This window comes from Wasmannia auropunctata, unplaced genomic scaffold (genome assembly GCF_000956235.1).
Source record: "Wasmannia auropunctata unplaced genomic scaffold, wasmannia.A_1.0 LD336101.1, whole genome shotgun sequence".
Lineage (NCBI taxonomy): Eukaryota > Metazoa > Arthropoda > Insecta > Hymenoptera > Formicidae > Wasmannia > Wasmannia auropunctata.
In genome coordinates this window covers 3,467,217-3,481,620 of record NW_012026789.1, presented here as the reverse complement: position 1 = coordinate 3,481,620, position 14,404 = coordinate 3,467,217, and the positions used below count along the sequence as shown (strand labels likewise).

The following is a 14,404-nucleotide window of genomic DNA, read 5'->3' as shown; positions in this document are numbered from 1 at the left end:
AACTTGATCGATCATTAATAATTTAATAATTTATATGTGGTCTTTTTTAAATCTTATGATATCAAATGCAAAATCTATCCACACACATATCAATCTCTCCTACATTATTCATGTGATTTAGTCAATAATTAACTTAAATTACTAAATAAATTGCTTAATGATTGTTGATTTCAACCAATAATTGGCAACAAGAACCAGATATTAATTTAAATAATTGGCAACAAGAACTAGTTTAACCAGTCTTTTGCATCTAAATAAAACATATTTGCTAACTGATGAATTTGTATAGAAAATTATAGATGTACAATGATCAATTTATATATCCAGTGCGATCTCTGGATTACCAACTCTCTTAATATTCTTTAGCAAGGAAGCAAGAATGTCGTTCATGATACAAACATACAATATCAAGACATACGTTCAAAGCACTCACTTTGCATTCACTTTGTACATATACTGCATTTAAATAATTAATTGCCACGTATACCATTGTATACTCGATTCACAGAACTTTGTTGCAGTAATTTTTTTATATCTGAAATATAATAACAGACCAATTTTTATAATATATAAAAATGTAGTGTACAAAATTTCGTGCACTAAGATATAGAACATTATGATTTACCTTCTTTTTGTTCGTCTGTAAATTCATTTTCGGGGAATGCAATATCAAAAGTAATGTATAAAGCGCCATGGAGATTGTTATTATCGTAATTAGGCATTCCCTCGCCTTTTTTCCGAATACGGGCACCATGCTTAGTAATTTTGTCCCTTTGAATAGTCACTATGTGATTATCTAAATGTTTTATGTCTATCGTGAAGCCTAATAGGGCATCTTGTAATGATATCGTAACATTTGTATATAAATCATCTCCTTTTCTTTCGAAAATAGGATGAGGTAAAGTTTGTATCCTACAACAAACAGTATATTTATCGTAAATATATAATTGCATTTATATGGATAGACTAGAAAATATAAATCGAGAAAGTGATTTTATAAAAAAAAATTCAAAATAATATTGAATTTCTTTTTAGAATTGTTTCAAGAAAAATGATTTAAAAAATCAATTGAATACTTGTATCTTTGACTTAAATTCAGTCGTTTAATAAAAACTGATAGTTAAAATCACTAGCACATACAATAAAACAGCTAATCTTAATAATAAACAAACAACATTGACATGGTGTTATATATGGAGAAGAAAACATAATATTATAATATAGTGGATCTATAGCTAAATTTGTCTGCTCGAATTTTAAGCATTGCATATCCAATTTCCAAAATTGCTCTTCTCAGACATAAAAATGCATACAATAAAAATTTACTTTATAATTCCAATTTACTTTGAAGCTTAAAATCACCTCTGTGATTCAACTGATTTTATAAATATAAATTCAGAAAAATATCCACTCACTTTATTATGAGATCTCCTGGTTCTCCATCAATATGTGGTTCCCCTTCTGCAGTAAATTTAGTTTCTTGATTATCTACCATTCCAGGCTCCACTTCTACCTCTAATATACGTTCCTCATTAACCAACTTCACATTTGGACACTCCGAACACACTGACTGTTGCATCATTTGGAATCTACCGTTTCCTAAATTGCGAGTAACTAATTCCTGCCTACAATTACACTTTCTTGTTCCTTTCACTGTCTTTATGACTGGCTTATTTCTCGTAATCTGAAATATGCAGTAACAAAAAAAGTTTAATAAAGGAAGAAGCAACACACTCTGCATCATTTTGTAGTACAGCAAGAGAGAAAAAAATTTTACCTCAATAAAATTTCCACTATATAACTCTTCTAAGGTAACAAACAGGTCCATCACAATGTTTGAACCTCTAGGAGTTTGATGTTGTTGATGAGATTCACCGCCAAAATGAAAATTAATGTCGCCGAAGAAACTTGCGAAGGGATCCATGTTATTGTTCATCATGCCGTCCTTCTTTAAGCACTCCTCTCCACATCTGTCGTACATCTCTCTTTTCTCAGGATCCGACAGCACTTCGTACGCCGCTCCCAAGTCTTGAAACTTTTGAGAGGCATCTGGATCGCCTTTATTCTTATCGGGATGCAGTTCCTTCGCTAATCGTCTGTAAGCCTTCTTAATTGCATGTGTACTAGCGCTATGTGATAATCCTAATATGTTGTAAAAATCTCTTCTGCAAAAAGAAAGAAGGTAATAATTATAATAGACTTCATTACTTTTGCTATCATTACCTAATTGAAGAAGAAACTGTCGAACTAACGATGTGTATTATGCAAATTGTAACAATTTTCAAAATTAATAAAATTAAAGGGATGCAAGAACTTCTGATGTATTTGCGTTACATTCAATTTGGAGGAATTATTATACAAATCTCTGTGATACAATTTGCAAGTTTAACTGACAAGTGGTGGAACTGTGGTGGATGATGGGACAGGTTAAAGACGACTTGCCGTCTGTAAATCGTTCGGAAGAGGCCATCGCGCGAGACGCACGAAGGCACGTAAACGAAGTATTGTCCTCACTTACCCGGCTATCGACAACACGACGCATATTGTTAAATTTAAGAATAACACCCAATTTAAGTGAAACCCAGCCATCCTAGCAGACGTTACACGATCATCTGAGTACGCCTGCGAAGCTTAAATCGTGGTCGCTTCTCATTGGTCCGGCGAGAGCGACGGAGGAAGAGCAATTTGACACCAACACAAGAGAGGATCCCGAGAGGCGAGAGCGGCCATGCCCGCGATTTAGCTGCGATGGGCGATTGAACTGGTTTCAGCGCCTCTGGAAAGTGGACATTGAACTACGTAGTCAATGTCCACGATCTTTTGGTGGTGATCCGTGCTATGTCCATGATTCAGCGGTTGTGTTCCGTGCTATGTGCAGGAATACCTTTGAGTATATAGACAATTATTATATACATCACAAGTTTATAACACACGGCTTTCACACGGCTGACACGGCTTTTTCGGCTTTGCTACTCGTTCGCTTTTGTTGTTCGTTTGGTTGAACTTCAGTAAGATGCGGCAAAATGTATTTTGCGCCGGAAGTGCGTCATCTAAGTAACACTTTTAACCAATAGTAATGAATTGCTGCGATTGCACACTGCGCATGAAATGGCACCTTAACCGAATTAACGAATCGCATGTCCAATTAAAGCCCATATCGCTGCGTATTAAACTATTAAATGCGTGATTGGTCGATATTTTTTACATGTGTGTGTAACTTACTCCATTCATATCTACATTTTTATTTTTTTATGTTTACGCAAATCAGAATTGACCGAATTAAACCTGAAATCTGAAATATCGGACCATAACCTGCAATCTGATGTGTATCTTTGGATAAGGAGTAACAGTGAAAGAAAATCATAGAATCCATATCCAGATAATAGAAAGAAAGCAATATAATTTTGCGAGCAAATAGATCTAAAAAGTTGAAAACGGATACAACAACAGGAGGCGTCATATAACGTCGTGGAGAGGTTGAAGGCGCAAAGCCACCAACCGGTGGAACAACACACCCCCGTACATCTTCGGTCCTTCTTATGTTAAATTAGCTGATAATATATATAGATTTAGAAGAACAATTGTGAGATCGACGTATTAACAATGACATCGCTTCTAAAGACGATTAATGGACTTCAACTTTTTCACAAGTGCTTGAAACAAAGGTACGCCGCAGTTTATTGTCGTTTTGTATAGCATCTAACCAGGTGTAGAATTATTCCACTTTACATGTGCGAAATTTAGTTAGATACGTATATCTGATGTTTCTTAAAAATTTGCATATATTCCTGAAATCTTTTAAAATACTATGAACATAAAATCATAAATTCATAAATTCTTATGAATTAAATAAATGAGCGAAAACGTGGTTGTTTTTAATATAAAATCACCTGTGATTGTGTTTATTTTGAGCTCGTAAATATAAAAAAAACTTTAATAAATTACAGTATTATAGTACAAGTACAAAATTGATTAAAACATGCAAATTGAATATGCAAGATGTATAAAAAAGTTTAATCTTTTCATTTTTCTTTAAGTTAAATATATTTGCTAAACTAAAAAATTAAAAGACAGAGATATATACTAATATACTCATATATATTTACTTAGAATATGTATTAATGTAACAAATAAATGTAGATTTATATATAAATTTTTATAACGATTTGTATTTGTATGAACTTACAGTATCGATATGATATCTATCCCAAAACGGGAAAAATATCTAATTAAACCTAGATACCGTCATCCAGAGTGGCTTCCAAAAACGCAACGTGTTGTATGTAACTAGTATATAAATAATTTATACTTGTAATATATGTGATAATTAAATACACAAATATGCATATATATGGCACAAAAAATACATAAAAATGCTTTTACAGTTGTACAATGAAAATCTAACAGAAAATAATAAGCAGTTTCTTGACGAAGTGGTTCAGGACAAATATGGGCCGTCCACCACCGAAACGAAACTTTCTCCTTTGAAAATAGATCCAATCGAGCCTACTGTAGAGTGGAAGAAAGGTATGAAACGTACTGGTTTAATCGCCAAGAAAATAGGGGTTTATCCATTATGGTTGAAAGATGGAAACAGGGTCGCTTCAACGTTACTTCAGGTAAATTGAATAGTTTTTAACAAGCGATATAGTTGCCATTTTAATTCTAATGTTTTTTATTCTGTGACTAATATTCTGTATTTTAAATTCAGATTGTTGATAACGAAGTAGTAAAATACATACCACCGGATCAATTTTATCCAATAAAAAGCCGTAGAGCTCCAATACAAATCAAAAACAGACGCGGATGTCTTGTAGTAGGGGCAGAAAATATAAATCCGCAATTGGTATGTAATTAAAAACTGATATTCGATAAATTTCTCTATTCCAATAAAATTGACAATATCCTTTTGTAGATTACTAAAGAATATTACGGTATTTTTAATGATACTGGAGTTATGCCGAAACGTATATTAAGAAGATTCATAGTATCTCCAGAAGCAGCATTGCAGCCAGGAACTCCTTTATATGCCCTACATTTTAAACCGGGAGAAGTCGTCGATATTCGCGGAAAAACGTAATTTTGTCATATTGTGCTACATGTATTGTTTTATAAAAAGAAAAAGTAATTATATCAAGTAATCGTTATTCGCGAAAAATTGAAGTATGTGAATTTCATTCAGGATTGATCGTGGCTTTCAAGGTGTTATGAAACGGTGGGGTTTTAAAGGGATGCCTGCCACTCACGGTGTGACCAAAACTCACAGAAGACCCGGAAATATTGGGTCAGGTGGCACAAAGGCCCGAGTTATGCCTGGCACTAAAATGCCTGGGCACATGGGTAATAGGTGGCGTATTCTTAAAGGTGTTCGGGTAAGTAAATTTATATCTGTAAACATAGATTTATGAAAAAAATCATCTGTCTCGAAATTCGAGATTTATAAGTTTCGCGAATATATAAGTTGTATAAGTTCACTTGTGCTAATCATTTCTTTTGATAATGTGATTAATGGCTTCGTAGATCCTACGAATAAATACGAAGTATAATGTGATTTGGGTTCTGGGGCACAATATACCTGGCGAAACCAATAGTTATTGTTACATATATGATACATTGCTTCCGCTGAAGCAACCTACAACAGCGCCACATTTCCCTACATATTTACCAAGTATCACCGAGGAATCGCTTCCAGAGGAACTGTATGCAGATGACGTGCATCCGTTTACAGATCCCACGATAGAATTTAAAGAAGAATCTTAATTATACATCTGTACAATAATAAATTAAAATAATAATGTAGAATTGCAGAATCATTTATAGAGTTTACATGCTCTTTTCCCCAAGTAATAATTTATAAATATAAGTTACATAGCAATTAAAAAATGTATACAGAGGCACATTTGTTTTCTAATTCTGTTATCAATAAATCAAAGTAAGATTGTCGAGTGATGGTTGAAGTTGTGCCGAATTTCCGTTGAAATTTTATTAGTTGTCTGCTCCTTACAGAAATATTCACACTTATCAATTATGCTAGCAAAGAGTAGTCAATTGATTCATTTATTTAGTAATCAATATCATTATAAATTTAACATGCCTAAAATATACACGAATTATTTTATAAAAGTAATATCGCTAACCAAGACTCGTCCTGAGTTAGAGTGGAGAGCAGCATGATCAAGCACGATAGAAAGATCCTTTTTTTTCCATTGACTTAACACCTTATTGTGAAGTTATTCGACTTCTAGAATAATTTACTCATACATTATGTAGCTAGCTGCGCTCAGCTAAAGACTGCTAATACGCGTTTATCATATATTTATAAAAGAAACAAAGGTAACATACATGATAAGAAAAGGGAAAGAAAAAATCAAAGTCCATAGATGATCAATTTGGTAGTTACCAACTGCTTCATTCCAACTAGCTTTTTTCCTGTCTTTCATTCTGGTTTTCCGAATACGGAAATGTCAATAAGTCACACTGTATGCTTGTATGAACAAACGCAATAATTCTTGATTCGGTAGCAGTAAATTCCATATTGCTATGCTTTCATTGGAGTAGGAAGGAGATGTAGAAATAGGAAAGAGAAAGCAAAATGGTTCCGCGTTGGAGTTTGTCGGGGGACGGCACGATCGGATAAGAAGTGGAGACCCTCTCAGAATTTAAAACCTTCACTCGGAATACTCGTCGTCTGATCAAATTCAAAAGCACCTTCGTGTGATGCCAGTGGTGCATCGTCCGCCTGAAAATCAATGACGTAATATTTTATATATACACACATTGTGTGTGTGTGTGTGTGTGTGTAAGAATAAAATTCATGTTAATGTTATTATAAGCTGTAATGTCTTACCTCTTCTGAAAAGTATTGCTCAATGATGTCGTATGCTAATTTGTAAATATCTACATTTTCATGATTTTGTAAAGCTTCAATCTTATCCAAACCTTAAAATAAAAATTAATGTTTATTTTTTTAATAAATTTTCTTAGTTTTTTAATCCTAGCCAAACTTTTAAAATAAAAAAAAAATAAACATGTATATGTTAAAATGTATATATATTTTGTTAAATTTTACTCTTTTTACGTAAGAAAATGTAAGAAAAGAAAGTTAATATAAAATAAAGCATATTTACCGGAACATTCTTCAATCATGTTAGCCAAATGTTCGACTTCTGACCCAGCAAGTTTAAGCATATTATGAATTCCATCCAATACCACCTGTACAACTTGAGTATCTTTACAAGACAAAAGATCACAAAATGGACTGATAACTCCTTCTTGTATAAGTCGTGCAACTTGATCTCTGTTACCACTTATCGTAAGATTGCTAATTGCCCATGCTGCTTCCTTTTGTGTTTGAAATTCTCCCTATATAAAAGGAAAATGTAAATAAGATTACATATATAACAATATGAAGTAATAATATAATATATATGCATTTTACTTATACACAAGGCTGTACGCTTACCTTTGCTAAATTACGAATAATGAGTGGTAAAAGTCCTGCATCTATGACTGCTTGAACTTGTGATTGATTACCGGCAGTAATATTTGAAAGAAACCAGACTGCTTCTTTACAAATTTTCTCTTTTGGATGAGTCAACAAATTAGGGAAATGCGAAAGTGCGTCACAATTTAAAACAGTTTGTGTCTGCTCATCCGTGCCAGTCACGATATTGCCAACTGCTCTGAGGGCAGCAGTTTGCACTTTGACTTCTTTGTGCGAAAGAAGTGGTATTAAACGGGGTACAACACCACTGTCTATAACCATTTGAATTTGCTGATTACCACCGTCAGTTAAATAACTCAAGGCCCATACAGTGTCAACAAGAATCTAAAAAATTGTTAGAATTATAACAATTTCTATTATTAGCTAAAAATGTAATAAATACAAAATAAAATTTAGTATTTTATTTGTTATATTTAAAGATAAATGCAATAGAAAAATAGTTCTATGAAACAATTTTTGCAATTTTTTTAAAAGATAAAAAACATTAGTTAAATTGCACTATAATTAAATCACTGGCAACAAAGATTACCTACGACTTTTAGAATCTTTCTATATTAAATGAAATTTTTATTTTTCTCTATAATTTTTTATATAATCATAATACTTACATTAACATCACTATGATGAATAAGCATATTTAGAGCAGGCAAAATTTCCTTTATAGTTTGAACTGGCGGTGGTGGATCTTTATTCCTACATAAGTTTACAATAACCCATGTTACGTTACGTAGAAATGTAATAGGTATATCTGGTTTAATAAATGTTAGCAATGGCTTTACAACACCAAGATTAATAACATAATCTCTAGGTACTGGACCATCTCCAATAATGTTACCTATAATAAATAAAAATACATGTAACATATTTACAAATATATTTTTAAATGTGCGCATTTTTTTATTACAATATTCAGACTTTATTATAAATCAAGTTAAAAATTAAAGAAACATATATTTTTAATATTCAGAGTATCATTAAAAAAATTTATTTTGAAGTAATCTTATAATTTAATCAGAGACTCGGACCAAAAAAATATTTCGGTCTGTTATAGTTAGTTTAATAACTGTTCCGATTTCGATGTACATTACATTTTCCATTGTTCTATTAAACAATGTAATAGTTTGTATCTCCAATATTTCTATATATAGAATAAATTCGAAATGTAAAAATGACAATTGCTATATATAAAAAATATAAACTCAATAATCAAACAATAACCAGCAATAACCAACACTTTTTTAATAGATACATAATAGGAGAAAATGGCAATTACAATTAGATAATGCTTCTTACTGCGTAAAATGCATTATCATATGTTGTAAAAGCCATTATAAAGCATAAAAATGCAAATAAACAAAAATATCAAGAAAACTAAATGATTAAAGGGAATACTAAAATACTAACTCACTGCATAAAAATGAAGAAAATATATTTATTTGTCACACGCCATCTTAGCTTAGATCTCTAGGTCTTTTCGATTCGCATTTGTTAAAAACAATGTAATGACTATATTCAGACTTGTATTGAAATCGCGTTCGTTAAATTTTATATAATCTTACAGAGGAAATAATGCAAATAAAGGGATAAAATACATTATAACAAAAATAATAAATTATAGATTAAAAATAAAAAAAATCGTAAATTAAAAATAATTTTATTTTCAGTGTCATAAACTTTGTAAAATTTTAATATTTACGATTTACGATTTTGATTCGACTAAAGAAAAGATTATGGAACAATTATTGAGTCTGGTTTCGATTTGATCTGAGTCCTGATTTTTATTTTTTAAAATATAAAAAATGTATTTGTTAATATATTTATTAAAAAAAAACATTTAATGTATATCCTATAATTTAAGCAGAATTTTCTTATAGTTATGTGTCATACCTAAGGCCCATACTGCTTGTTCACATACGTTCTGCTGACTTGAAAGCAACAAGTGCAAAAACAGTGGCACGGCTCCAGCAGCAACTACAGCTTGTGTTTGAGCCGATGTTCCACTTGCAATATTTGTTAAAGCCCAGGCTGCTTCAAATTGCAATGATGGACTAGAACATTATATACATATAAAACAATCCTATAAACATTCCAGTGATACAGATAAATATAGCTTAATACATAATTTACAAAAAAAAAAACATTTCCTAACTTGTTATTACTATACAAATGAGTGTATAACAACAAATGACAAAAATATGTTAAAGATATCTAAATACATAAGAAACTAATGTAATACACTTGCACAAAAAAAATTTTCTTACTTGTTATGCTGCTCAAGACAGCGAACTAAGATTGGTAAAATACCACTATCTATCAACGGATCAATGGGTGGATTACGATCTGATGATAACAATTTTCTTGCTGACTGCACAGCTTGTAGTTGTATTGTTGGATCTAAACTATCTGCTTTTGCTACCAGTTCTTCCAAGTTGATTTTTGACAGCTGTTTGTCAATGTCATCTTCATCTACTTGGAAAAATAATACATATTAACAAATTATTGCAATATTTCAACTTGCATTTGTATAAGTTGAAATTACATTTGTGTTCACATTAAAATTAGCATGCATAAAAACGAGAAATTTTAGTTTTAGACATTACCTGTAGAATCTGTAATAGGTACATTTCTTCTTTTTTGTAAAGTTTCTTCTCGTTTATTTTTACGTAATTCTACTGTCACTTCATTACGTCTTCTTCTCATTTCCTATAAACAATAATTTTAAAAGCATTAATTTTTTTACAATCTTAAATCAGTTTTAAAAAATAGTTGATTGAATTCATTATTCTAAAATATTTGGATCATCATACATACAACAATAGAATTATATGCAATTATATTTTATAATTATATTCTATAATGACTAATCTTTTTTATCATTTTTTAAATATTGTTTTACAATATAGTAGCACATGGAATATAAATTATATAAATACAGAATTATATGTAAATATTTCTAATTATTCTTTTAACTTATATGCATTTAATTTTAAATTCATTTAAATTTATAATATACATTAAATTATAAAACTGTCATAAAATTTCATTAATTTGAAATAAAAATCAAGTAAAAAAAAGCACTTTAATTAATAAAATCGATATAATAATTATTATGCTAATTGTATACTTTACATAATTAGAACATATGGTAAAGATATTTACAGTTAAATGATTCTTATATGTGGTTTAATATAAATATGTACAGAAATGTATATGCAGTCTCAAGATAAGCAAATGTTAAGAATACAAGCGGAACTTAATGAAACCTTAATGAAAATAATATTGCAAAATTGTTACGATGCATGATTATTACACATAATTATACAGTAAGTTGAATATAATTATAAATTAGCAAGCGATCCAATGAATTGTAAAAGAAGCAATAAGTAGGGCAAAAGAGAAGACAAAAGAGGATGTGGATTGGATTAAGAAAAAAAAAGTAAAAGGGAAGGAAAAGGAAGGAAAGTGAAAGGATAAAGTGGCAATGGGGAGAAACATGGAAGACGGTGAGGAAAAGAGGAATAGATGCGAAAGGGAACCAAAAGAGGGGGAAGAGGTGCGGAAGGAAAAGGGATAGTGAGGAAATCGGGAGGAAAGCGGGAGCAGTTCGCACGTATTAAACGCACGCACGAGTTCGGAGGGGAAAAAAAAAATGGCACCGCGCAGGGCGGCGAACGTGGGAGCGTCTCCGTTGCTCCAGCGAGAAATTTCTCCCGTCCGCCCCGTGACGGAACGTTCTCGATCGCCACCGCGTGGGGCGGCGACGACGGGCTCACTCACCTCCTGGTCCTTGCCTTTGTTCTTAAACACCATCATTCGGTTCTTATTCAGCATAGCCTCGGCCGCCATTTTTTCAATAACCAATTCCCCGTGCTCGTGTAGATCAATCTCCGTGCCGGCACGCGGCTGCTCGTCGTGCGTTATATCGCGCGCAAAATGTATATACCGCGTCGTCGTCGCGCAAACTCTCGCGACCGATCCTCGAAGTGCCTCTCGTTTCCGCTAACCGATACCCGTCCCGCGACCTTATTCCGGACTACATCGACCGAACCGAACTGCACTCCGTCACGACGAGTCACTCGAGTATATACGGAGTACGTAGATACACACGTCAATGTGCAGTATCATGCATAACGCTGAGATCGCGTAACAATTGCCACCCGTCGCGTAATGCAGCACCGCTCTCTGGTTCTCTCTCGTGATTCACACGCTACCTCCTCGGCTATTTCTCGTTTTTTTTTTTCCCACGATCGGGACCAACTGTACTGTATGTAACTGGCGAGCAGGCCGAGCAGGAACAGACCGAGAGTCAAACGGATGTTTGCCAGCGTTCCCAAAAGAGCGCGAAAGAACGTTAGCGAAATAGCGATCGTCTCGAAACGAGAACGACGCGCTCCAAAACGCTACGTTTATTGCACACTGCCTACGATCCGATTTACAATGGTAAGCTTTAAGAAATTGGCTAATCGATTAGTCTCGAAACACAGGCTGCGTTCCGCAAAGCGCATCATGCGCATGATATATCATGGTATCCTTGTTGTTCATCAAATGGTAAACAAAGATAAAAAGATAAATCTTGCGCATAATGCGCTTTGCGGAACGCAGCTACAATAGATGTAGTAAGCCTTAAGCCGTAAAAAATTGACTAATCACAATCAAATATGAGATGAATAATCGACTGTGATTGAACAATTTTTTACGACTTACTATACTCTCATTGTAGATGGACTTTTAAAGTTTATATTACGGATGCGGTCCACTTAATGCTAAAGTCTATTCTACAATAACCGTAAACCGTAAAAATTGATCAATCGTAGTTGAATATGAGGAGAATATTTCTATTGCAATTGGTCAATTTTTACGGCTTACGATTATTGTAGAATAGGCTTAAAGGCCTATCCAGACAAACTTGCATAATTGTATAATACATATACATAAAGAAAATTATCTAATCACTCCAATTTTTCGTTCTTATAATAGAAATACAATTGCATGGATCATTTTTTTTATGCATATGATTATACAAGTTTGTTTGGATAGACCCTAATGCTTCGAAGTATTTGACTGATCAATAAAAAAAAAGAATTTTACTAATTGACCAATCAAAAAATTCTTTGAAGTATTAATTATAATATACTTAGCTCCATGAGCCAATCTCTTAATATATCTCTGATCGGCCGATTACATTTACGAATTGACAATTGTAAAACTTAAAACTGCTTATCTCTGCAGATAACCTAATTTCTTAATTACTATATAATTAATTATTAATTAAAAGTTATATGTAATAATAATATAATTTTTAGAAAATGAACAAAAAAACAAAATATAACAATCATATATCAGTTTTAAGTTTTGCAGTTAGCAATTTATATTTTAAATATAATCGACCGATCAAGCTAATCAGAAATTATAATTAGACCGGTCCATGTGGTCTTGAAATAATATAAGAAATTGATTTATGAATATCGGCCTAATTAAACCAGACTTAAACAATTTTGTGAATATAAAAACAGTTTATGCAATATATAGCGGCCTATATAAATCTAATTATTACATTTAAAATACTATTCTCGAACTATAACCTACCCTTAATTTTAAGAATATGACTATGATTAATCGATTTGCTTATCAATTATAATGTTGAACTTGATATAATTACATATTGGATATTCGCATGTTTCCTCAAAAAGTCGATCAAGCTATGATGATCGAGATGAAGTAAATTGCTAATTGTAATTAAAAATGTATTTTGTTAAGTATGTATATGTGTGTGTGTATATATATATATATATATATATATATACAGACACCAAACTAATTATTGTCCGGACAATGCGTTAATATATCGATAATTTCTAAAAATTCAAGATAGAGCAATTAACTTTGTCAAAAATTATCGTAACATAATGATCAAAAAGCATTTCACAGCTTAGTCTCTACTTTCGAAATTCATAATTTATTAAATAACTTACTGATTCTTTACAAAGCTGCACGGATGCAAATGTAGATACATCAAATCTAAAATTTTTTTTACATTTGCATTTTTTTTTTAATTTGCAAGTTGCATGGAGTAAAATAAAAATCGCATACAAATGCGACTTAAGCGTTTGAAAGCGTGAATCTTTACCTTTAATTTGCGCACTCGACCAGCATTGTGCGATTTTCTTTTACCGAGTTATTCAACACGAAAGCAAAAATGGTCATTTTTACTTCAATGTTGAGTAACTCGGTGAAAAAAAATCGCACAATGCTAATCAAGTGCGCAAATTAAAGGTAAAGATTCACGCTTTCAAACGCTTAAGTCGCATTTGTATGCAATTTTTATTTCATTCCGTGGAACTTTGCAAATTTAGTAAAAAAAATTTTAGATTTGATGCATCTCATTTGCATCCGTGCAGCTTTGTAAAGAATCAGTAAGTCATTTAGTAAATTATGGATTTCGAAAGTAGAGACTTTAAGCTGTGTGAAATTTTGATCATTCCGTTACGATCATTTTTGACGAAGTTGCTCTATCTTGAATTTTTAAAAATTATCGATATATTAACGCATTGTCCGAACAATTATAGTTTGGTGACTGTGTGTGTGTGTGTGTGCGTGTGTGTGTGTGTAAAATATATTGTAGGGATATCCTAAAGATATATTTGGGATATATGATCTTTAGGATCGCTATGATGTATTTCGAATATTTTTGCTGTCTGGAATATACATATATACAATATTTATTCTCTCCGCTAATATATGAATGGCTATATGTATATATATATATTAATATATAGATTCGTAGCTAAAGTTAAAATAGATAAAAGATAAATTTTTATGTATTTTTATATATATATTTATACATATATATGCATGTATCATTTTAATTCAATATATATATTTTATGTTATTAAAAAATCT

General features: G+C 31.9%; 3 protein-coding genes across 3 annotated transcripts; 1 reads left to right on the top strand and 2 right to left on the bottom strand.

Annotated features, from left to right (window-relative positions):
- Positions 1-9: 9 nt before the first annotated feature.
- On the bottom strand, positions 10-2,714 carry LOC105459575 (dnaJ homolog subfamily B member 11). Its single transcript, XM_011705735.1, has 5 exons — positions 2,519-2,714; positions 1,778-2,165; positions 1,416-1,684; positions 626-912; positions 10-535 (listed from the first exon to the last, which is right to left on the bottom strand). Exons 1-5 carry the CDS (start codon positions 2,587-2,589, stop codon positions 471-473), a joined length of 1,080 nt encoding a protein of 359 aa, XP_011704037.1. The 5' UTR covers positions 2,590-2,714; the 3' UTR covers positions 10-470.
- Positions 2,715-3,075: 361 nt separating this feature from the next.
- On the top strand, positions 3,076-5,813 carry LOC105459570 (39S ribosomal protein L3, mitochondrial). Its single transcript, XM_011705722.1, has 7 exons — positions 3,076-3,665; positions 4,189-4,279; positions 4,386-4,619; positions 4,712-4,846; positions 4,916-5,076; positions 5,183-5,372; positions 5,521-5,813. The coding sequence occupies exons 1-7, from the start codon at positions 3,604-3,606 to the stop codon at positions 5,758-5,760; spliced, it is 1,113 nt and encodes a 370-aa protein (XP_011704024.1). The 5' UTR covers positions 3,076-3,603; the 3' UTR covers positions 5,761-5,813.
- Positions 5,814-5,941: 128 nt separating this feature from the next.
- On the bottom strand, positions 5,942-11,881 carry LOC105459561 (importin subunit alpha-4). Its single transcript, XM_011705710.1, has 9 exons — positions 11,282-11,881; positions 10,105-10,207; positions 9,766-9,970; positions 9,392-9,552; positions 8,113-8,339; positions 7,463-7,828; positions 7,128-7,362; positions 6,848-6,939; positions 5,942-6,739 (listed from the first exon to the last, which is right to left on the bottom strand). Exons 1-9 carry the CDS (start codon positions 11,348-11,350, stop codon positions 6,653-6,655), a joined length of 1,545 nt encoding a protein of 514 aa, XP_011704012.1. The 5' UTR covers positions 11,351-11,881; the 3' UTR covers positions 5,942-6,652.
- Between the last annotated feature and the right edge of the window lie 2,523 nt (positions 11,882-14,404).

Bases quoted from the DNA above. Each gene is read 5' to 3' on its own strand.
- LOC105459575 (XM_011705735.1), bottom strand. From the start codon at position 2,589: ATGGCTGGGTTTCACTTAAATTGGGTGTTATTCTTAAATTTAACAATA. The intron at 913-1,415 runs GTGAGTGGATAT...TGTTTGTTGTAG, and splicing joins CCAGGAGATCTCATAATAAA to GATACAAACTTTACCTCATC. The intron at 536-625 runs GTAAATCATAAT...ATTATATTTCAG, and splicing joins TACAGACGAACAAAAAGAAG to ATATAAAAAAATTACTGCAA.
- LOC105459570 (XM_011705722.1), top strand. From the start codon at position 3,604: ATGACATCGCTTCTAAAGACGATTAATGGACTTCAACTTTTTCACAAG. The intron at 4,620-4,711 runs GTAAATTGAATA...TTTTAAATTCAG, and splicing joins TCGCTTCAACGTTACTTCAG to ATTGTTGATAACGAAGTAGT. The intron at 5,077-5,182 runs GTAATTTTGTCA...AATTTCATTCAG, and splicing joins GTCGATATTCGCGGAAAAAC to GATTGATCGTGGCTTTCAAG.
- LOC105459561 (XM_011705710.1), bottom strand. From the start codon at position 11,350: ATGGCGGCCGAGGCTATGCTGAATAAGAACCGAATGATGGTGTTTAAG. The intron at 8,340-9,391 runs GTATGACACATA...TATTTATTATAG, and splicing joins ACAAGCAGTATGGGCCTTAG to GTAACATTATTGGAGATGGT. The intron at 6,740-6,847 runs GTAAGACATTAC...ATTGATTTTCAG, and splicing joins AGCAATACTTTTCAGAAGAG to GCGGACGATGCACCACTGGC.